Source organism: Anopheles funestus, chromosome 3RL (genome assembly GCF_943734845.2).
Source record: "Anopheles funestus chromosome 3RL, idAnoFuneDA-416_04, whole genome shotgun sequence".
Lineage (NCBI taxonomy): Eukaryota > Metazoa > Arthropoda > Insecta > Diptera > Culicidae > Anopheles > Anopheles funestus.
This window is the reverse complement of record NC_064599.1, coordinates 35,702,868-35,725,484: the sequence shown is the minus strand read 5'-3', so window position 1 is coordinate 35,725,484 and position 22,617 is coordinate 35,702,868. Positions and strand designations below refer to the sequence as shown.

Sequence of the window (22,617 nt, the reverse complement as noted above, 5' to 3'; positions counted from 1 at the left end):
GTTCCACTTTGTTGTCACATCGGTTAGTTGATCTGCGCAGTCGTTTCCAATTTCTCTCATGGTCCTTAACACTTCCTCGCTGGCGCCTCGGAAATTAGTTCCATTGTCTGAGAAAAATTCAAGAGGCCAACCTCGACGTCCGACGAAGCGATGAATTGCCATTAGGCAAGATTGAGTGGTTAGACTATGTGTTACCTCCAAATGGATGGCCCGAACAACTAAACACGTAAATGTCGCTATTCATCTTTTCTCAGTTCTGCGTCCGACCGTTACACTGAACGGTCCCAAATAGTCGACGCCCACAAACGAAAATGGACGTATGTACGGAGTCAAGCGCTGGATGGGTAACGGCGCCATTCGCGGATTTCGAGGCCGACACTTGTTCACCTTGCACCGCATACAGGACGCTGCCACCTTTCTGACAATCGCATCTGCATGAGGGATGTGAAATTGCTGTCGCAGTTCATTCTTTACTGTTTGCCTATATGCATGTCCGCATTTTTCGTGATAGTACTGGACGATCATCCACGTAATGCGATGATCGTTAGGCAGGACGATCGGGAAGCGCACGTTGAAAGCAAGAAATTCAGCATTCGTCAGCCGTCCCTCCATTCTGATGATATTCGGCCTCAGCACCGACTTCGTTCGCCGAGATTCGAACGCCGCGACACTCAATTTTCACTCACGTTCCTTTCACAGGTGCTCATTCTACCGCTCGTTTTGAATATGAGTGATTTTTGAAAAAAGTGAATCATATGACGGTTACGTTCGTTCCGGTAGTATGAAAGAAAATCCCTGACGTTTTAACACGTTGTGTGCCACGTCTATCATTTTTGATAGACAGTGAAGTTTCCTGGGGGGCCATGTCTATCATTTTTGATAGACAGTAGTCGTCATTTTCAAACTGTTATTTTTCCGCGGTGGCTGCACTTTTCTACTTACAACCTTCGGCAAATATTCAGACAAGACTTTTATGAAACTAATTACATAGTTGGTTTTCGCAAATCTTCAGTCCATCAATTTATAAAAGTATATTTTTGGGATGCCTTTTTTCAAAAAATCTTAACGTTTTGTTCATATTGCTATCTCTTATGTCGCGCCGTTTGATCGACTGCAGTGCGAGTGAGACAAATATATGCTTGAACAACAGACGATGGAACGGCGCTTCACAAGAGATAGCAATATGAACAAAACGTCAGATTTTTCGAAAAAAGGCATCCCAAAAATATACTTTTATAAATTAATTTACTAAGGGTTTCCGAAAACCAACTATATAATTAGGTTCATTAAAGTCTAATCTGTATATTTGCCGAAGGTTTTTTGTAAAAATGTGGTATATCCGCTGAGAAATAACAGTCTGAAATTTACATTTCCTGGGGGGCCATGTCTATCAAAAATGATAGACAGTCAATTTGTAAACAAAAACGCCGTGGCCTGCTAGGAAACATCACCAAAATAAGCGTGGCACACAACGTGTTAAGTTGCGGATTCGGGTAGAATTTGCACATTCAATTACGGTTGTTCGAATAAATGATGCAATATGTTGCACATAGGTCAATGTTTGAAGATTTTTATAATGTTGATAGCATTTTGTGTGAAAAAAAATTTTTTTTCGAGAATCCAAAACATTTTTTATGGGAACTCTACACGAAGATGAACCCTTTGCACTCGAGCGGAGCCGGTCCGGCGGCCAGTCGATTCTAAGTGCCAACTCGAATTCCGACGAAATTCAACTGAATGGAAAGCTGCACGTGGTATTAAAAGGGACTAAAAGAGACTGCCAAGTTTGTTTTGACCGTAGCACGCCTGGAGGAAGGCGAGAAGTTACATATTGTTGTGACATGTGTCCAGACAAGCCTAAGATGCACCTTGGCTATCATTTTACAAAATATCACACCAAAAATAAATTACAGAGTGTAATAATTATCAATGTTTGTTGTCTTCGTTATGTAGATGAATAGTGAATGAATGAATAGTTATGTAAAATAGTGAATTTGTATTACTTGTATACGCTTAATTATTTATAAATGCCTTAAAAGTACCTGTAATATGTTGACCTAATTTGACCGAAATCGTCTCGAGTTGCTGGTTGCGCCAGCGAAAAAGACGGAAAAATGTTAAGTAAGGTTCATGATTAAAATGAATTTTTAAATTTCTCTCCTCTTGGCTTTAACGACTTTACAGGTCACGCCGGTCAGTTCTGGCTTACTAGACTTATTTTACCTCGTAGCCGGATAGTCAGTCCTTGCTACGGGGGGACGGTCCGGATGGGATTTGAACCCGGTCCTGCCGTGTGCTATATTAGTTTTGCTATTTTATACTTACAATCATAGTATTGATACTGTAAAATGATTTCCTGTTTAGGTAAAGCAGGGGACGATCTTTTGGTTTCCTAATTTTTACATGAGTTTCATCTACGCACATAATTACGTCCTCAGTCCCGCTTTTTAAAAGGAAATAATCCTTAGATTCTTGTCCCTCTTGTTCGTTCATAGCTATGTTTATCCAATCCCCAACCAATGAGTGAAGTGGTTGTAATGCGATTGCGATATGAAAATCTTTTCCAACACCATGTTGGTATCTGCCATTCGCTAAAAAAATAATACATGCTGCTAATTTTTCTTCTTTTGTAATTCCATATGCTCTTTGCGCATCAATCGAAAAATCGTGACCATCAAGCAAATCCATGAAAATAGCTTTGGAAATACGAAAGTTATCAACGAATCTGCAATGTAATATCCAAGTATGTAATAAACGTCAAGAAATTAAATCATCGTTTGCGTACGCTGTTTAAGTCAAAGCAAGAGGATTAGAGTTATATCGAAGATTTCTTCTAAGTGTTCGTAGTTTCTGCTTCGACTCGTTTTCTGCATTAATGGAGTTATACAGGAACTGCATTTCAAACGGAATATTTTCATTATCAGCAATTTACGAAAGGTAAACTAGGCGCTCTTAAAGTTTAAAACACAATGAAAAGCAAAGACGCGCTTATTTTTTAACAAGGAAAAAATTTAACTTGAACGACCAAGTATTAACGATAGATAAACATATTTGAAAGCACAGACATGCAAACCTAGAAATATCAGCACTTGAGCCGTGAAGTAAAGACGTGCTTTTAAATGTCATGGTGCTCTTATTTTCGTGAGCGCCGAACGGATTTCGGCGAACGAAGTCGATGCTGAGGCCAATTATCTTCGTCAAGAAGAGGTACTGTTCTGTACAGTGGGCTGGACTTATCAATGGCTTTCCATTCGTCGACGGGAAGATCTGCATTTCTCTTTAGCACCTTTACCTCTTCGCCAAAGCTTTCCGTTTGCGCCTGTTTTATCAAAATGAGTTGTGCCTTTTCGTATTCTTCTTGTGTCAAAGGCACACGTTGCGTATTACCTCGCTTAGTCCTAAGCGGTTCTATGGCCAAGCCTTTAGCTTTGCGCTTACAATTCGAAATGAAGCGAAGTACCGTTGCTATGGTCCGAATGAGAATTTTCCACTTTGAGATACGCGTGCAGTCAATCACTGGTTGTGGAATTTTCACGTGATGTAGCAATAGATGACCTCTTAGTTCTTCTACCGTATTTGCCGGAGGCAACTTCTTCTTAGGCCACATTGCTTCCTCTTGGTACAGAAACTCAGGTCCACATACCCAAGTACTGGAAGGATGTAACTCAGGATCCTTACCCCATTTAGTAAGACAGTCAGCGATGTTCTTACCAGTTGGTATCCAGTTCCATTCGCAACCTTTAGATAGCTCCATGATTTCTCCGATCCGAAATCCAACAAACTGCTTATATTTTCGCTGATCAGACTGAAGCCATGAGAGTACTACATTGGAATCGATCCAAAAGTAAGTCTGCCTTATGGTGAAGCTATGCGTTTCCTTTACGGTCTTCGCTAGCCTTGCTCCTAGCACGGCTGCAGATAATTCCATTCTCGGAATTAATAGCAACTTCAGCGGTGCCACCTTGGTGCGGCTCATTATTAGCGAGCATTCTACTTTGCCTCGCACTTTCGCCCGGAAATACGCTACACTTCCGTACGCATTTTCTCCCGCATCGGCGAACACATGCAGCTGAATGTCCTTTATCTCGTAGCTTGGTGCGCTCCCGAAATAACTCCGTTCCAATCGGAAGGATCCAACAGCCTGCATCAGTTTTGTAAATTGCCGCCATTTCTCGAAGCATTCATGGTTTATCTCCTCATCCCAATTGCAACCCGACCTCCAAATGTCCTGAAGTAACATTTTTCCTCTTATCGTTATCGGAGATAAATAACCCGGTGGGTCGAACTGTGCCATTGTGAAGCTGAGAACCATCCTTTTTGTTGGTCGATGGTCGTTTCCTAGACTCCGCAACAGTTCCATTTTCGAAGTCGTAAACACTAACCAGTCTTTATCAGGCTGCCATGAGATGCCCAAAACGCGTTCAAAATCTGCTTCTTCAAGGTTACTGAAGTTAATCGTTCCAGCTACGATAGCCTTCTCTGGATTCAGCGCTTTCATAAACTCCGGAGAGTTTGACACCCAGCCTCTAATGTTGAAACCTCCCAAGGAGTGTATGCGACGCACCTCTGTTGCTCGTTTAATAGCTTCCGCAACTGTATCCGCACTGTCGAAATAATCATCGACGTAATGCTTCTCGATGATTGCTGCAGATGCTTCCGGATACTCATTTGCAAACTCCGTTGCATTGATGTTTTTCACGAACTGCGCTGACGAGGGCGAGCAAGTAGCTCCGAAGGTGGCGACATCCATGACATAGGTTTGCATGGAATCACTAGATTTGCTTTTGAACAAGAACCTTTGGGCCTGTTTGTCTTCTGGACGAATTTGTATCTGGTGATAAATTTCTTCGATATCGCCTCCAAAGGCAATGGGACGTTCCCGGAACAAGCAAATTATCTTCATTAATGGGACTAACATATCAGGGCCTTTCAAGAGTTCTGTATTCAGCGAGATGCCGTTTATCTTTGCTGCGGCATCCCAAACAAGTCGCAGTTTCCCTGGTTTTCTCGGATTGGTCACGACACCCAAGGGAAGATACCATACATTTTGAAGCGATGCCTGATCGTTTTCTGTTAACAAGTGTGCATAGCCTTTCTTTACATAATGTTCAACGAGTTTAACAGTTTTTTCTCTAAGGACATCATCCTTTTCCAGCTTCCGAGTTAATGAGTGCATTCGCTTTGTGGCCATGTCGTAACTGTCAGGTAGTGTGCACTCGTCTTTTCTCCACAGTAGCCCTGTCTCGAATCGACCATTTACACGCTTAGTCGTGTTTTGAAGTATCATTTTAGCGCGCTTAATTTCATCTGACTCTGGAGCAGCATAATGAATGTTTCCGTGTTCTTCATCTATGTATAGTCGTTTAATCATATCATGGATATCTTGGTTACTCGGCTCGCCATTGTGGAGGTTTAGGTACGCATGTATATTGGTCTTTGGTTTTTGAGGCCCATATACTGTCCAACCTATTTTCGAACGCACTCCTATAGGTTCGTTCTTCGATCCAACGCGAGATTCCATTGGAGCTATTAGGTCGACGTTATCAAGACCAATCAATATAGTCGCTTTCATTCCTCCATAATCTTTCAGGGGTAACCCAGTCAGATAAGGATACTTTGCCACAAGATCTGCTACTTTCAGTTGTTGGTTCGGCAATAATAATTCCGACACCGTTCGAACGTTCTCTAGGCAGAACCGTTGACTACTGTCTGTTGTCATTTGCAGATCGACTCTCTGTTACAGGTTTTCGGAACGGCTAATATCTTGTGTCCATGAAAGAACCAGCGGTTCTGGATCTCCTACTATACCTAGTAGATCGGTCACATGTTGATCCACCAACGTAACGGATGATCCCTCATCTATGAGTGCCAGAGTGTTAAGGTCGCCATACTTTCCTTTAACTTTTACTGGAATCATGCGGAAAAGGATTGAATTTCGAGACTCGTCGTTGTGACTGTGGATGCGGGCTGTCGATGTATCGACCGTTTTCTTCTGACTATGAAGCAAAGGGTTATGCATTTCGAGGCATCCATCAATATTGCACGGTTTGTTGTTACCGCACATTTTCTTTCCATGAGGTATTAAGCATCGATGGCAAAGCAGCTTTTCCTTAGCTAGATTCAGACGGTCTGGCACTTTCATGTCTTGAAATTTCCGGCATACCTTAACGTAATGACCTGGCTTACCGCATGCAAAACAAAGTCTCTTGTTTGGGTCATATGCTGGTTTGGCTTCATCATGAACCATCGTAAATGTCTTGGCCGTTGCATTTAGTTTTCTGCTGATTGCTGTTAGCTTTTTTTTTTTTTTTTTTTTTTTTTTTTTTTTTTTTTTTTTTTTTAACGGGGAGGGAACCTTCAAAAGGTACCCACCTCGAAGGGCGGCTTGCGGCTACAAACCAATCCCTCCGAGATGGGTTATGTGGGATTCATCGTGACGCTGGGCCCGTGAAGCGGACCCGGCAGCCGATGGGACCCTAACTAAACCACTCCTCGACCTGATCCGAACCCTGCCGATGCGCTTGATGTGCGTAGTACTCCATGCAGGAACGTTTGTGCGATGCACCCATCCTGTTGACGCGCTGCTGCTTTCCAATGCTGCCACTGCGTCATCCGTCCTAGTTGTCTCAGCTGCTGCTGCTGCTTCGTGCCTTCCTTCCGCTGCTGCTGCTTGATTCCGCCCGTCCGTAGCCGCTACTTCCGGTGGGGTCTAGCTCCTGCTGCTGCTCTGGTTACTCGTTGCTGCTGCTGCTGCTGCTTCCGTTGTCGTCATCCTTTGGTGCGGTCCCGTTTGTTCCGTGTTCCGCCGTCGTTGTTGTCGTCTCCGTCTGGCCGTAGGTGGACTTTCCTCATTCCATCTCACTTGGAGGTTTCTGAAGATGGTCCTTGCGGCGGTCCGGACTGCTTCCCATGTGTTGCTGTTGGCACACATTTCCGCTGCAAGATTTTCTATCGTCAAGCGGGTGTGGCTCTGCTGCTGCATCTCGTGTTGGGTTCGAGTAAACCGTGGACAGTGGAACATTACGTGGTCGACATCTTCCACTTGGTGTTCACACACCGGGCAGTTTGGCGAGCCGTCGAGGATGCCTTTTTCGACGAAGTAGCTCCGGAGAAACCCATGCCCTGTAAAGAGTTGAGAGAGATAAAAATCAATTTCTCCGTGCTTGCGATTTACCCAGGACATAATGTCCGGGATAATTCTCCTCGTCTTCATCCCCGGCGATCTCGGCTGCCCCGCTCCGGCTGTCCATTGTTGTTGCCAGCGTCCCATGGTCTCTTCCCTTTGCCGCTTTCGTAGGTCTGGTCCTGGACTTCCCCTCGCTACCTTTTCGTCGTGGCAGCGGATGTCCTCCTCTAGGAGAAGGACTAACGGGATAGTGCTTGCGACCACGCAAGCGGCATCGTAGGAGACCGTTTGGAAGGCACTGGCCACTCGAAGAACTCCTGTGCGGTGCGTCCTCTGAACCGTGGTCCGGTGAACGTCCTTCTGAAGAAGCGTCCGTCCCCACGATGGTGCCGCGTAACGGACAATGCTATTCCCAACGTTAACCAAGGGTCTCCTTCTGCTGCTTTTTGGGCCACACTTATTCGGCATCAGAGCGGTCAAGACATTCGTGATACGTGATGCCTTGCTGCAAACCTTCTCCAAATGCCGACCGTGGTGCTGTTTGCGGCAGAGCTCGACCCCCAGGTACTTGAGCGATTCCGTGGATACGATCGTGTGTCCCCCCGCACGTAGTTGACCTACCTGCGGGTTGTGATGAGTGCAGAAGATCATGTAGCCGGTCTTTTGATGGGCCAGCTTCAATCCCACTCCATCCATCCAACGCTCGATCATCTCCAGATTCCTCGTAGCAAGGTTGCTGATTTCCTGCGGGTCCCTCCCTATAAGGGTGAACGCCACATCATCAGCAAACCCTATAATGTCCGCACGCTTTCCGAACAGCTCCAAACGAAGAAGGTCATCGTACATAACATTCCACAGTGTTGGTCCTAGAACCGAACCCTGCGGGACACCTGCCGATACTGGTAACGAGACCATTCCTTCATCCGTTTCGTAGTGGAGCGTGCGATTCGTGAAGTAGTTCCGCAGCAACGCCTGGAGGTACGGTGGCGTGTTCCTTCGCTGCAGAGCTGCTCCGATCGCTGTCCAGTTGGCCGTGTTGAAGGCGTTCTTCACGTCGATTGTCACCATCGCACACAGTCGATCGCCCCTGCGCTTCTTGTCGAGCGCAACCCTTCCGTTGGCAATCACCCTGTTGATGGCATCCATGGTTGAGCGTCCTTTCCTGAATCCGTATTGGGCATCAGCGAGACCGCCCGTTGCATCCAGATGCTCCGTAAGTCTGCGCTGTATGAGTCGCTCCAATACTTTTCCTAGAACACTCAGCAGGCAGATTGGCCGGTACGACGATGATTCTCCGGGTGGTTTCCCGGCCTTCGAGAACAGCACTAGCCGTTGCCTCTTCCATTCGACGGGGAAGTGGCCGGAATCGATGTAATGCTGGAACGTTCTCATGAAGACGCGTGGAAACGCCGTCATCGCCGCAATCAAGGCCACGTTCGGAATGTTGTCGTCTCCTGGGGCACGCTGGGGATTGAGCGATTTTGCAATGCTCACCAGCTCACCCTCGGTAACGGCATCCCGTGCCGTGTCCTCGTCCGTCAATCCTGTTGCCGTGGGCCATTCCATGGGCGGTTGCACCGGAAAAAGTTCGCCGACGATGTGCTGCAGCTTGGCTGGATCCCGTTCCATCGGTACTCGGGCTCCTTGCCACATCTGCCTCCGGATTTTGTAGCCTGGCCCGAATCCGTGGGGCCCCAGCTGTTCCGGAAGTTGATCGCCCTGCTCCTTCTTGCTCCGCTTGACCGCTTGCTCCAGTGCTGCTCTCGCTGCTGTGTATGCCGGACGACGATCCTGTCGCTGCTCTTCCGTTCGGGCTCGCCTGAGTCTTCTCCGCATCCCGATGTAAGTGCGACGTAACTGGGAAATCTCGTTATTCCACCAGTACACCGATCGTCGTCCTCCCCGTGCTGCTGGCAATCTCGGCATCGTCGCGTCGCAGGCAGTTGACATTACCTGCGTCAACTCGTCCGCCAAGAGGGTGCGATTGTAGATGTCCAGTGACCCCAGAATTTCAACGAACAAGTCCTTGTTGAAATACCGGGTTGCCCATCTGCTCTCCGAAGCCTGCTGTGCACTGTGTCCCAGGTTACGCTGCGTCGTCGTCCTCCCGACCGCAAACTTGATGGTATTGTGGTCACTTGGATTTTCGTCGCAGACTCGCCAGTTATTTTCCCCCAGAAGAGACGAGCTGCAGAAGGAAACGTCGATAATGGAACTACGGCCACTGTTGTTGCTCCAGGTTGGCCGGTTGCCCCGGTTCAACAGGACTAGCTCAAGTGATGCCATAGCATCCATCACCACTGCTCCCCTATGAACTCGTTCTCCATCGTTGTGTCTGCGTTCCATCCCCCACGCTCCTGACCAGGCGTTGACGTCCCCGCCGATCACGGTGTCCCGATTCCGCGGAATCACCGACGCAATTTCGGTCCATTTGCGTCGATAATCCTCCACTGACAAATCGGACCCCACAGGAGGTAGATACACGGAGCAGAAAACGATACCACGCATTTCGACCACGACGAAGTAATCCCGCCGATTCTCGATTATGCGTTGGATAGGGTATCTTCCTGTCGATACTGCTGCAACTCTGCCCGTCGGATCCGCGACCCAGTTACCGTTGTTCTCCGGGATCCGGTATGGATCGGCGATCAACACTATGTCGCAGCCTTCGTTCCGAGCAGTCTGCATCAGCATGTCCTGGGCCAGCTGGCTGTGATTAAGGTTCTGTTGAAGGACATTAATCATGACGAGGCCGGTTTTTTACCCCTTCTCCTACTTGGCGGCAGTTGCGCTGTCCGAACGAGTGCCCGATTGCTTCCGGGCCCTTGCAGACGAGGCACTTCCGTTCCTTGGTGCACGGTCCTGGGTGCTTAGTCTCCGCACATCGATGACACTTGCTTGACCGGTCCTTCCCACGGCAGTGAGTGGCAATGTGGCCAAACTCGTAGCACCGATAGCATTGGCGCTTCACCTCAACCTTCTTGAACCGGCAGCACTGGCTGAATCCGACAACATGCTGTTTTAGTAGCACGTCGTCCGTTACTGCCACCTCTGGGCATCCGAAAAATGCGACCAGCGTTCCGTAATTGGATTTAACGGTACTGATCTGGTCCGCGTAGATCGTGACTCCCAGGGCTGTGCTTAGGTCCATTGCGATTTCCTCATTGGTGCAGCTTGGTGGAATGTTCGTGCAGGTGAGGCGAGTTGTGGGGGTCCGTGGTCGGGCTTTCGCTTTGCCCTCCAGTGCTTCGGACACTTTCCGCCACATCTCAAGCGTCTCGTCGTGGCTCTTGCAGGACAATTCCAGAAGAATATTCCCCTGGAAATTCATCCTTACACGCTCCACTTTCTGCCGATCATCCCCCAGCTTTTCCTTGAGGATGCGCATCATCTCGTCCTGTGTTGTGTTGTTCGTTGTTTCCAACTCCAACGCATCTGGGACGCGATGCGCGCGCTGCTTCGGTTGTTTTGGTTGTTGCTGATGCTCCGGCTGCTGCCGCTGCTGCTGCTGGTTCGCGTCAAGCGCCGCTGCTTCCTGCTTCCGCTGCTTCCTCCGTGCCCGTCGCTTGGCCTGTTTGCTCAGAACTTTTGTCCATTCGGGCGCCGGTTCTTGAGACTTGTCCTGGTCCTGTCTGTTGTCCGTAGTCTTGTTCTTGGTTTGTCTGCGCTTGCGTTTCTTTGTCTTTTTGGCTGTTTGTGTGTCTGTGTGTTTGTCTGTTATGTTGCTTGCCTCATCGTTTGAAAGGGTCAAGGGTGTGTCCGTGGTCGTGGGGATGTCTGTTTCAGAGTTTTGTGTGGTTTCGGTCTTTTTGTTTGTTTTGATTGCTGTTAGCTGAAGCGACTTACTTGCCACGGCTTTCGATGCTTTTCTTCCTACTGCTGAAATGAATGCAGCAAACTTGATTAGTGCGTATCCTTGATGGTTATCTTTATACTCTACCCATTCCATCAAGTATTCGTGTGGTAACTTATCTGCCAGTTCCTGTACCAGGAGAGGATTGCCAAGATGCTCGCTTAGCCCGCTTGCTTCGAGATGATCAGCTAGTTGCTTCACTCGAACACTAAAGGTGACAAATGACGAAAGATCCGATATTGTCGGCGCCGGAGTTCGGCGAATCTTGGTCAGCAACACACCCAACAGCCTTTCTGGTTGTCCAAATAGATGCCGCAAGTCTTCTATGACACGTGGTACGGATTCAGGCAACAGCAACACACCTTTCACACCTTCCAGCGCTTCACCCGTCAAACATTCACGCAATCGTTCGAGATTTTCAAGATTTGAAAATCCGCAAGCCGCAGTTGTTTGTTCGAAACTTTTGATGAAATATGGCCAGACTTCAGCGTCGCCATTGAATTTCGGCAAACCACTCTTCACTATTTTCCTCGTAGCTACCTGTTCTTGTGATAGTTTGTAACTCACATTGTCCTTTTTCGCCGCATTATCACTAACTGTTGCGTCTGTGAATGAGGTTGACCGAGTGTTTTTGGGGTGACGCAAACTTATAATAAAACTTTATTAATTAATTAACGAACATGTACACGCAACGCACAACGCACACCTAACGCTCCCTATCTCCGTTCTCTTTGACTCCTGATTTGCAACTGCTCTCGATTGCGCGCTGAGCCGATCCTCGGTCAGTGCCCTGCGTCACTCACGCACACGTCCTGCTTATGACGATCGCTCGTCATAGCTGAGTGGCTGTCAGTGCGTGGTTCCGACAACACAAGGTGCACCATAACATCTCCCCCTTTTAATTGAGGCGATATGCATCAAACCTACGCGGAACTCTTCTAGGCCTAGAAGAGCGGCGTGGTGAAAATACCGTCGGGATGTTTGGCATAACGGTCGCTGCTGGTGGATTCAGTATTGGGGTTGGACTTCTTGGATCGGAATACTGAATGCTAGATGTTAAAGGGATGTTCCATGTATCCATTAGCAAATCTAACGCAACCTTTGGATTCGCATCATGTGTAACCCTCTCATTGTCTCCTGCTCGCTTGCGCAACTGGTTAATATGGGAGCGAATTATCCGTTCTTTAGTCCTTATTTTGTACATGACTCTACCTATGCTTCCTACAACAGTACCTGGTACCCATTCCCAACTATTACGTTTGTGGCGACCAATAGCCAATAGCCGGGACACAGAGAAGCGCCATCTAGGGTCAATAACGAGAACAAGCAAAATTGTCTAGTGGGTGCCATATGGTGCGAACAAGTAACAAAGGACTTAGGGGAACAAAAGAATATGCGAAAACAGACAGGATCAAACACGAAATCGTTCAAAAACACAGAAATAGGAAAGTTCGAGACATGGCCAGCACAATATAAAAGCGGCGGCATGTCCGAACTAAGTTAGTTATCGTTATACCGTCAACCGACAAGCATCTCGCTGCAGCCCCGAAGGAAGACCGAAGGACGACCAAAGAAGTGGCCAAGTACCAATCGACAAAGAAGGAAGGAAGAACAAATACAAGGGCTCCGAACTACGGAATAACCCCCTAAACGTTTAAACAACTTAGCATATACTGGAGCACCGTTTTGAAATCCTCTTCTAGTTCCATGCTGACTTTCTAACAAAGGGGTTGGTACGGGATGTAATAACTCTAAGCATGTACGTATTGGCCTTCCAAACATTAGCTTTGCTGGTGTACTGTTTTCTAATTGTGCGTTTGGTGTTGAGCGATATGTTTGAAGGAAAATATCTAAGGCCTCCTGTATTCCCAGTCCATTGTATGTGATTTTCTTGATTGCCCTTTTAAACGTGTCGACAAAACGCTCGGCTTGGCCATTGGACTGTGGGTGGAAAGGTGCTGTAGTAATATGGTTTATGCCGTTCTTTAGACAAAATTCCTTAAATTCTGAGCTAACAAACTGTGTGCCGTTATCGCTGATGATAGTAACAGGCACTCCGAAACGTGCAAAAATCGATCTCAATATTGCTGTGGTTGCTACTGCCGTGGTGCTGGACGTTTTGATGATCTCGGGCCATTTCGTAAACGCATCGACTACTACCAAGAAATACTCGCCGTTTAAAGGTCCTGCGTAGTCGATGTGGACCCGTTGCCAAGGCGTACTAACTTTGGGCCACGGTGCTGGAGCTGAGTGTGGTGGAGACTTTGCTGCGACGGCACAGGCTGGACAAGTCGCAACAACATCCTGTACGTCATTATCGAGGGATGGCCAATAAACGTAACTTCTGGCTAGCGCCTTCATCCGGTGAATGCCTGGATGCCCTCGGTGGAGTTGCGTCAAACATCTGGCACGAAGCTTTTCAGGGATCACCAATCTCTCCCCGAACAAAATGCAGCCGTCTACCGTAGACAAGCCTTCCTTCCGATGATGGAATCGTGCCAGCTCCGACCCGAAAGATGCGTTACGGGGCCATCCGTCCGTTACATAATGACTGAGTTTCCTTAACAATGTATCTTCTTGTGTAGCTTTCTGCACATCTACAAAGGTCAGAGGAAATGAATTAATAGCTTGCACTGCTACGAACCTTAAATCATCCTCCAAACTCAAACTAGCGATGATGTAGTCCGATTCCGGCTTAGTGTAGTCCCTGATCAGTCGAGACAGGACGTCGGCGTTTCCAAACGATCCAGTAGGCACGTACTCTATTGAAAAGTCGTACAACTGTAACGTCAAGGCAAACCTCTGCAGGCGGTTCGCTGTGTAGACTGGAATGCCCTTTTTCGATCCAAAAATACGAAGCAGGGGCCGGTGATCGGTTTGCAGATGGAAGTGTCGGCCGTACAGCATCTTGTGAAATTTTGTGACGGCGAAAACGATGGCTAATCCTTCACGATCTATTTGGCTGTAGTTCTGTTCAGCTTTTGATAAGGCCCGTGAAGCATGTTGAACTACCTTCACTGATCCGTCCGGAAACTTGTGGCTGATCGTTGCCCCAAGTCCCACTGATGATGCATCCGCTGCGACAATGATGTCTGCTGCCGGATCGTAATGCGTAAGAAGCAGCTTTGATGAAAGGATCTCTTTGAACGTGCGAAATGCCTTTTCGCATTGTTGATTCCACGTGAATTTACCGTCGTTCTTTAACAGATTGTCCAGCGGGTAACGAAGGTCGCGCATTTTTGGGACAAACTTTCCATAATAGTTGACCGCTCCCAAAAATGAGCGAACACCACTCACGTCTGTTGGTGCAGGAAGGTTGAGGATTGCTGCTATTTTTGCCGGGTTTGGTTTTAATCCATTACGGTCGACGATGTATCCCAAATACTCGATGCTTTTATTTTTGAAGGCACATTTTTCCTCTCGAATTGTGAACCCATAATCTTGTATTCTATGCAGTAGTCTGGACAAATTATCGTCGTGCTCTTTGCTCGTTCTGCCTCCAACTACCACATCATCCATGTACCCGCAAGCTCCCTTTAAACCGGCCAACATAGCGTCCATAATTTGTTGAAATGCTGCGGGCGCTATTTTCACTCCAGGCGGCAGTCTGTTATATAAATACAAGCCACGATGCATAAATATATAAATAAATATATAAATATAAATAAAGCAAACAGGATGGAAATAACCCAAGCAAATCTGAACCATTGCGAAGCCGCACAAGATTTGCTGTGGCAAGCGATGATAGAGGAAAAGGGAGACGTTGCTATCATCTCTGAACCCTACCGTGCTGTCGATAGTACAAATAACTGGGTCTCGGATATGAAAACGATGGCGGCAATATGGGCGGTGGGTAAATACCCTATACAGAGAATTATATCCAGAACATACGAAGGTTTCGTCGTAGTGGAAATCAACGGGGTATTCTTCGCCAGCTGCTACGCTCCTCCCAGTTGGGACATAGACAGATTCCACACGATGCTAGACAACCTGACAGCGGAGATTGATGGTCTTAATCCAGTAGTAATAGCAGGAGATTTCAATGCCTGGGCCGTTGCCTGGGGCAGCAGGCTTACTAACAGCAGAGGTGATGCGCTTCTGGATAGCATATCCCGCCTAAATGTGGTGCTATGCAACGTGGGTGCAACTCCCACGTTCAGTAGAAACGGTAGAACGTCAATCATAGACGTCACGTTTTGCAGCCCAGCACTGACACATACCTTAAACTGGCGCGTTAGCGAAACTTATATACTTAGCGACCATCGAGTGATCCGGTATAAAATCGGTACGGAACGAGAAACAGCTACGACAAGTTCAAATAATCGAGGCTGGAGGAACAAATTCTTCGACCGAGAAACATTTGTAGAAGCCCTCAGATTTGGTAATTTTGCAGACACTCGAAATGCATCAGACCTATCCACAGCCATTACCAGGGCATGTGATGCCACAATGCCCAGAAGGAAACCACTAAATCGTAGACGACGCCCCGCCTACTGGTGGAACCTCCAGGTTAAAAGCTGCAGAGAAGCGTGTTCCATAGCACGAAGGAAATACCAGCGAGAAAAATGTCCGATAACAAGGGAACTGCTACGGGCTGCATACGTTAAGGCCAGATCGGATTTGAAAAGACAAATTAAAGTTAGCAAAGAACGCAGTTTTGTAGATCTGTGCTCAGAAACCCTTGGGATCTGCGTATAAAACCGTGATGAACAGAGCAAAACTGAAAGACGACCCCATTGAGCGATGCCCGTTGAAATTGCGAGAAATCATTGAGCAGTTGTTTCCAACCCATGACCCTCCAGTTCTGAGCCAAATCTTCAGTACCCCTGAATCACTACCTGTACCCATAACCATGGACGAGGTACTAGTACTCGCAGATCGGCTTAAGGCAGGCAAGGCACCGGGCCCGGATGGCATCCCAAATGAAGCTGTTAAAATAGCGATGCAGACGTATCCAGCGGTATTTCAAGCCGTATTGCAGCACATCCTAGAGTCGGGTCAATTCCCAGATATATGGAAGAGACAGCAACTGGTACTCATTCCAAAACCTGGGAAACCTCCGGGTGACTCGTCAGCCCTAAGGCCTCTAGGCCTTGTAGACTGTTTGGCGAAGGTAACCGAGATGGCGATTCTCACTCGACTAACTGCTTTCACCGAAAGTCAATTTGGGCTGTCCGAAAAGCAGTTTGGATTCCGAAAGAGGCGGTGCACCATTGACGCGATACTCTCCGTCCTGGAACAGGGACAGTCAGCATTCAACCGGAAAAGATGTGGACAACGGTTCTGCGCGATCATCACGATTGACGTGAAGAACGCGTTTAACAGCGCCAGCTGGGAGGCGATAGCAGCAGCATTAGAGCGCATGAAGGTTCCCCCGTACCTGTGCCGGCTGCTTAGAAGCTACCTTCACGAGCGGAAGCTAATTTACGACACGTCCGATGGTACAAGAATGTGGAACATAACAGCAGGCGTTCCACAGGGATCAGTTCTTGGTCCCACCCTGTGGAACGTCATGTACAATGACGTGCTTAATCTGGATCTGCCTCCAGGTGCAAAACTATTCGGCTTTGCTGATGATATTGCCCTCACGATATCTGGGGAGTTCGTTGAAGAGGTGGAAGTGATTGGCACTGAAGCAATCAACAGAATAGACGCGTGGATGCGAGAGGTAAGACTGCACATAGCACACGCGAAGACAGAGTGCATACTTATTAGCAGTCACAAAGAAATTAAAGAAGCAGTAGGGTCAGGTAGGTAGGGTCGGCTCGCATTCAGACAGCTCGGCACCTTAAATATCTCGGTGTAATCATTGATGATCGACTGCTTTTCAAGGAGCACCTGAAGCAAGCTTGCAATAAAGCGGGCAAGATATCTAACATGCTAGCATCGTTCATGCCAAACGTCGGAGGGCCAGCTAGCCGTATTAGACGTCTCCACGCTGAAGTAGCCATCTCAGCACTGCGATATGGGGCACCAGTGTGGGCGCACATACTATCACAGCAGCAACACCAGACTGCTGTCAACAGAGTGCATAGAAGATTGGCTATGCGCGTCGCCATCGCATACAGGACAATCTCATTCGAAGCTGTCTGCGTTATTGCCGGAATGATGCCAGTATGCCTTACCCTAACCGAAGACATGGAGTGCTTCCACATTGCACGGACGGGGGAACCAAGTGCTGGCTCTAGGAAAGTGGCGAAGCAGCGCTCAATGAGAAGGTGGCAGGAATCCTGGTCCAGTTCATCTAAGGGGAGATGGACGTACCGCCTTATCCCCGAAGTCAAGCCCTGGGTGGAAAGAAAGCATGGTGATGTGAATTTCTTCATGACACAATTCCTCTCTGGACACGGATGCTTCAGAAGCTATCTCCACCGCTTCCGGCACGCGTCTTCTTCCCGCTGTCCTACATGCACCGGCGAAGAGGAAACGGCAGAACATGTGCTGTTTTATTGTCCGAGGTTTGCTGAGGAACGTCTACAATTGAACGTCAAGTGTGGTACTGCTGCTAACGTTGGCAACCTGGTGAATGCTATGCTGGAAAGTGCAGAGATGTGGGAGGCCGCGTCGACAACGATGTGGCTTATCGTACAAAAGTTACAGTGTCGGTGGAAGGCGGATCAGCTGCTTGGTCGAGCCTGAGTGTTGCTTGTGTGTTGTGTTTTATTGTGCTCGTGTGTAGTGAAGTGAATGTTAAAACCAGTGTCAAATCAGTGTACGAAGTTGCTAGCGCGTACCAATAGGCAATACAGACTGAGTGCACAGCACTGCCCCTTCCGTGAGGTGATTCCGTGGGAGGGTGCAAAGGGTCCAAGGAGAGTTTTTTACTGGGTAAAAATCCCATGTCCCCCATGGTGGGTGTCTTTCGAAGATTTTAAACTCCTTGTAAAAAAAAAAAAAAAAAAAAAAAAAAAAAAAAGCAACGATGAGTGTTGATGGTTAGTAGTGGCCGATACTGTTCCTCGATTTCTACTTGCAGAAAAGCGTCCGAAAGATCGATTTTGCTGAAATATTCGCAATGGGCTAATTTTGCGAATATGTCTTCCGGTACTGGTAGTGGATGTTCGTGTGATTTTAGAGCCGAATTTAGTCCAGTGGAATAGTCGCCACAGATACGAATGGTGCCATTTGCTTTGCAAACTACCACTATTGGAGCTGCCCATTCTGAATAGTCGGTAGGTGTGATAATACCTGCTTTTTCTAACCGATCTAGCTCCTGGTCCACTGTTTCTTGCATCGCGTATGCTACTGGTCTTTTTGGGCTGAAAACTGGTCGACAGTCGTGCTTTAAATGAAGCTGCACTTGAGCCTTAGTGCATAGCCCCGTTCCACTAAAAACTGCTGGAAACTGCTGTTGTATGCTACTGGGTATAGCTGCTACATTACAGATCTTGTTACAAAAACTGTCCATTGGGATTGAACCAAGATTAAAAAGCTCGATCAGATCTGCTCCCAGTAGCGATATGTCTACCGTCACTACTCGGATTGTAGCCGTCTTCGTAATGCTTCCGATCTTGATATTGGCCTGAAACTCACCACATATCTGCAATCCTGCTCCTGTAGCGGTTTTAGCTTGAACTGCAGGTTGTGTCAATGCTGGTTTTCCGATACGCTGCCACAATTGCCGGTTGATAATCGAAATATCGGAACCCGTATCTAGCTGAAGCTCAGCCGGAGTTTCATTAATCGCCAGCTTTACGTACTTGCGGCGCCCACGAACACTGCAAACGTTGACTGTGACGACACGCAAGTTGGCTTGATGCTGATTGGTTTGTGTCCGGGATAAGCGTCAGCACGCACTTCTTGGTGCGCGCTCCGATTTAAGCTAAAAACTGTGTGTAGAATTCTGGAAAACGTATTGAATACAGTTATAATCTCAAGTTTTGGGCGTATTCTTGACAATACTGGTGAAAACCGCGTAAAAACGAACACTTTAAGTGCTTTTATTAGTGAAGGAAACTCTCCCATACATTTTGTATGGGGAGATAAAAGCGGCGGAAAAAAGGACTAATTCCGCACTAAAGAGGCTGAAAGTTAGTACAATTGTTCAGTGGACGGTGCTCCTTCGAATCAGTGCAAGAGACTGTGTTTTAGGTCGTGTTTTACACCAGAAAAGAACGTGCGAAAATAAGACCAAGGGTGGATCGGTGCGTGAATGTGTGCGCGTTCGTAACCCTTATTGCAGTTCTTGTAGCCGAGACACGCTCCGCGAAGTAGACGTCAGCGCCATCTGTGTGGAACACGTGTAACAAAATTCCGGTGATTTTCCAACACCTGTAGCCAACAGGAGCAGAGTGCACTGCGTGAGGCAGCTGCACGGGATGAGGCAAACCGCCTGCGCGACGAGAGCCGCAGGGATCGGGATGCCATGAATGAGTTGCTTGCCCGGATGCTGGGGGGAAATGCAGACACCCATTGTCAGCAATTGGATTCGTCGTTTCCACAGCAGCAATATCGGCCCGACACGGGTTATTATGCCGTGCTGGCAGAGGACGAGGGTAGAACAACCTATGCGGAAGTGGTGAGCCGTAAGTCTCGCAACCGGGCGGGAAACATGGCGGTTCAAGACGGGAGACAACGTGGGGCACATCAGCAGCAGCCACGACAACAGGGACAACAGCAGCAGCAGCAGCAGCAGCAGTACCATCAGCAGCTTCAGCAGCAGCGTCACCGGTCCCAACCGCAAAAGCGACAGCAGCCTCAGCAGCAACAAAAGCGTCAGCCACCCATGGCACAGCAACGGCAACGTGAGCAACAACAGCAGCAACACCGGTCGAAACGGCGAGTGGTTCGTGTCGACCGCATAGACATTGCTCCGGCAGATGGGGTAACCTGGACGCAGGTCTACCTAAAGCTTCGAACTTCTTCGGAGCTGGAGGATGCTCGCGCGGACATCGGGATGGGTCGCCGCACTGGACTTGGCCATCTCCGTGTGCCCATCAAACGGTCGGCAAATAGTGCGGAGTTGGCTCATCGCATCCAAGAAGTACTTGGAGAGGAAGGAGTGACCCGAGTAGTGACTGAGATGGGAGAGATTTTGATCACACACGTGGATGTTCTTGCTACCGAAGAGGATATCAAGAAGGCGATTGAGGCCAAGCTCGGACAGGACTCCGGAATTACTCTCGTCGATATGTGGGAGCTGAATGATGGCACAAAACGTGCTCGTGTTCGTCTCCCGTTGGCCAAGGCGCAGACGCTCTATGGACAGAAGTTGATGCTCTGCCATTGTGTTAGCAGTGTTCGTGAACTGCCAAAGCGTCCAATCGGGCAACAACGTTGTCTTCGTTGCCTCGAGATGGGGCACTTTGCTCGAGAGTGTCGAAGTCTGGTGGACCGTCAAGGGCTTTGTTTGCGTTGTGGGGTTGCGGGGCACCAAGCTAAGACCTGCAAAGCAGATATTAGCTGCATTATTTGCAAGGGACCCCACATCATCGGTCATCCCAGCTGTAGTGTTCAGTCGTCGGTGCAGTGCCATGTGTAATGCAGCCTCTGCGGGTCTTGCAGGCCAACCTGGGCGGTGGACGTGTCGCTCAAGACTTTGCATTGCAAACGGCTCGCACGGAGAAAGTGGACGTGTTGCTGTTGTCGGAGATATACCGTCCACCAGACAACAACGGGAATTGGGTGACAGACTCATCGGGAATAGTTGCGGTAGTAGCCACCGGGATCAATCCCATCCAGCGGGTGTGGAACAGTCCAACGCCAGGGATGGTGGCTGCTCGGATCGGGGGAATAGTATTTGTGAGCTGTTACGCTCCCCCACGCCTATCTTCGGACGAATTCAACAGATTCTTAGAGGCTGTGGAATTGGAAGCCTACTCCCACCCTCAAGTAGTAGTTGCAGGCGATTTCAACGCTGCGCACGAGGAATGGGGAAGTGCGAGAAACAACAGGCGCGGGGAAAAGCTGTTTAGCACCATCCAGCAGCTGGGGCTCCGAGTGCTAAACCAGGGCTCCACTCCAACGTTTGTCGGGAACAGTGTCGCCCTTCCCAGTATCGTGGATGTGTCGTTTGCTTCCACATCCATTGCGCGTCCGGACACGTGGGCTGTGGCTTGCGACACATCGATGCGGTTCTACTCGGCATCCGATCACAGATACATTCTCTTCACCGTCGGCCCGCCAACCCCGCAGCAGCAGAGAGATCATCGGCAACAGCAGAAGCGTGGTCGTCAGCAGCAAGGGTCGTCTTCACATCATGCTGGTCGGAGGTGGAAGACCACCCAGTTTACAGCTGAGGCATTCCGGGTCGCTCTTACGGCGGCAGGATTCTCGCAGAGTGCGGTCTGCCATGAGGGAATGGTCGATGCTATGTTGGAGGCATGCGATGAAACGATGGCGCGGGTCACTACGTCGCACCGTGACCCCCATCGTGACCTATTTTGGTGGACTCCAGAGCTGACACGTATGCGGGAGGAGTGCGCGGTCGCACTTGTCCGGATGCGAGAAACGGTGGATCTGCAGGAGCACAGCCTTGCAGCAGAACAGCACCGTATTGCGAAGCGGACTATGGAGAAGGCCATTCGGACCAGTAAGCGGGCACAGTTCGAGCAGCTAGTTCGACTTGCGGAGGAGAATGAGTTTGGGACGGGCTACCGCGTCGTCATGTCTCGGCTTCGCGGTGGCTACACACCGCCAGAGACCGACCGGGTGGAGTTGGAGCGCATTGTCAGTGATTTATTTCCGACTCATCAGCCTGCTGACTGGCCGGATGACTCGGAGGTCAGCGGCGAGGGACAGCTGACAATTACACCCGTCACCATCACCGAGCTGCTGGATGTCGTTGGTAACATGGCCAATCGGAAGGCCCCGGGGTTAGACGGGATTCCGAATGCAGCGGTGAAAACGGCGATCAGTGAGTACCCGGAGATTTTCTGCCGCTTATACCAAGACTGCCTCGACCGCGGCGTGTTCCCGTCGCAATGGAAGAGGCAGCGCCTGGTATTGCTGCCAAAGCCTGGCAAACCTCCTGGGGAAAGTTCCTCATACCGGCCGTTGTGTATGCTGGATGCACTCGGCAAGGTTTTGGAACGCCTGATCCTCAACCGGCTGAACGCGTACCTAGAAGAGCCGCATGCACCGCAGCTTTCGGGGGAGCAGTACGGCTTTCGACGCGGGAGATCCACCATAAACGCGATACAACGGGTGGTCGAGGCTGGCAAGAAGGCCATGTCCTTCCATCGCACCAACCTGCATGACAACCGCTGCCTGGTGGTGGTGGCCTTGGATATACGCAATGCATTTAACTCCGCGCCTTGGCAGTCCATCGCCGATGCATTGCGTAATAAGGGTGTGCCGCCACCGCTGCGTAGGATTTTGCGTAGTTACTTCGAGGATAGGCGGCTGGTCATCGAGACCAGCGAGGGCCCTGTCGAGAAGCACATTAGCGCGGGAGTTCCGCAGGGATCTATTTTGGGTCCCACTCTGTGGAATGTGCTCTACGATGGGGTTCTCAGTGTACCGCTGCCGATTGCGGCCGAGGTGATCGCGTATGCCGACGACCTAATTGTTCTGGTGCCAGAGTTGACACCACAGGCGGCAGCAGCTGCGGCAGAGGTTGCAGTTGGATCCGTCAATGACTGGCTGTCCCGGCACCGTCTTTCATTGGCACCGGAGAAGACGGAGATGATGCTGATCT

General features: G+C 48.9%; 4 protein-coding genes across 4 annotated transcripts in view; all 4 read right to left on the bottom strand.

Moving 5' to 3' along the window:
- LOC125769395 (uncharacterized) overlaps positions 1 to 22,617 on the bottom strand; it is a 39,737-nt gene that overhangs the window by 2,430 nt on the left and 14,690 nt on the right. The window lies entirely within an intron of this gene.
- Positions 6,296 to 8,015, bottom strand: LOC125769405 (uncharacterized). The gene is made up of 2 exons (XM_049438127.1): positions 7,748 to 8,015; positions 6,296 to 7,122 (listed from the first exon to the last, which is right to left on the bottom strand). The coding sequence occupies exons 1-2, from the start codon at positions 7,970 to 7,972 to the stop codon at positions 7,021 to 7,023; spliced, it is 327 nt and encodes a 108-aa protein (XP_049294084.1). The 5' UTR covers positions 7,973 to 8,015; the 3' UTR covers positions 6,296 to 7,020.
- LOC125767188 (uncharacterized protein K02A2.6-like) lies at positions 12,490 to 14,630 on the bottom strand. Its single transcript, XM_049433501.1, has 3 exons — positions 13,649 to 14,630; positions 12,615 to 13,576; positions 12,490 to 12,516 (listed from the first exon to the last, which is right to left on the bottom strand). The coding sequence occupies exons 1-3, from the start codon at positions 14,613 to 14,615 to the stop codon at positions 12,490 to 12,492; spliced, it is 1,956 nt and encodes a 651-aa protein (XP_049289458.1). The 5' UTR covers positions 14,616 to 14,630.
- On the bottom strand, positions 17,509 to 18,734 carry LOC125767185 (uncharacterized protein K02A2.6-like). Its single transcript, XM_049433498.1, has 2 exons — positions 17,901 to 18,734; positions 17,509 to 17,513 (listed from the first exon to the last, which is right to left on the bottom strand). The coding sequence occupies exons 1-2, from the start codon at positions 18,385 to 18,387 to the stop codon at positions 17,509 to 17,511; spliced, it is 492 nt and encodes a 163-aa protein (XP_049289455.1). The 5' UTR covers positions 18,388 to 18,734.

Bases quoted from the DNA above. Each gene is read 5' to 3' on its own strand.
- LOC125769405 (XM_049438127.1), bottom strand. From the start codon at position 7,972: ATGTACGATGACCTTCTTCGTTTGGAGCTGTTCGGAAAGCGTGCGGAC. The intron at 7,123-7,747 runs GTAGGTCAACTA...AACTCTTTACAG, and splicing joins GCACTCATCACAACCCGCAG to GGCATGGGTTTCTCCGGAGC.
- LOC125767188 (XM_049433501.1), bottom strand. From the start codon at position 14,615: ATGCATCGTGGCTTGTATTTATATAACAGACTGCCGCCTGGAGTGAAA. The intron at 13,577-13,648 runs GTTTGAGTTTGG...TGACCTTTGTAG, and splicing joins ATCGGACTACATCATCGCTA to ATGTGCAGAAAGCTACACAA. The intron at 12,517-12,614 runs GTAGTTCGGAGC...TCGGGGCTGCAG, and splicing joins AACGTTTAGGGGGTTATTCC to CGAGATGCTTGTCGGTTGAC.
- LOC125767185 (XM_049433498.1), bottom strand. From the start codon at position 18,387: ATGGACAGTTTTTGTAACAAGATCTGTAATGTAGCAGCTATACCCAGT.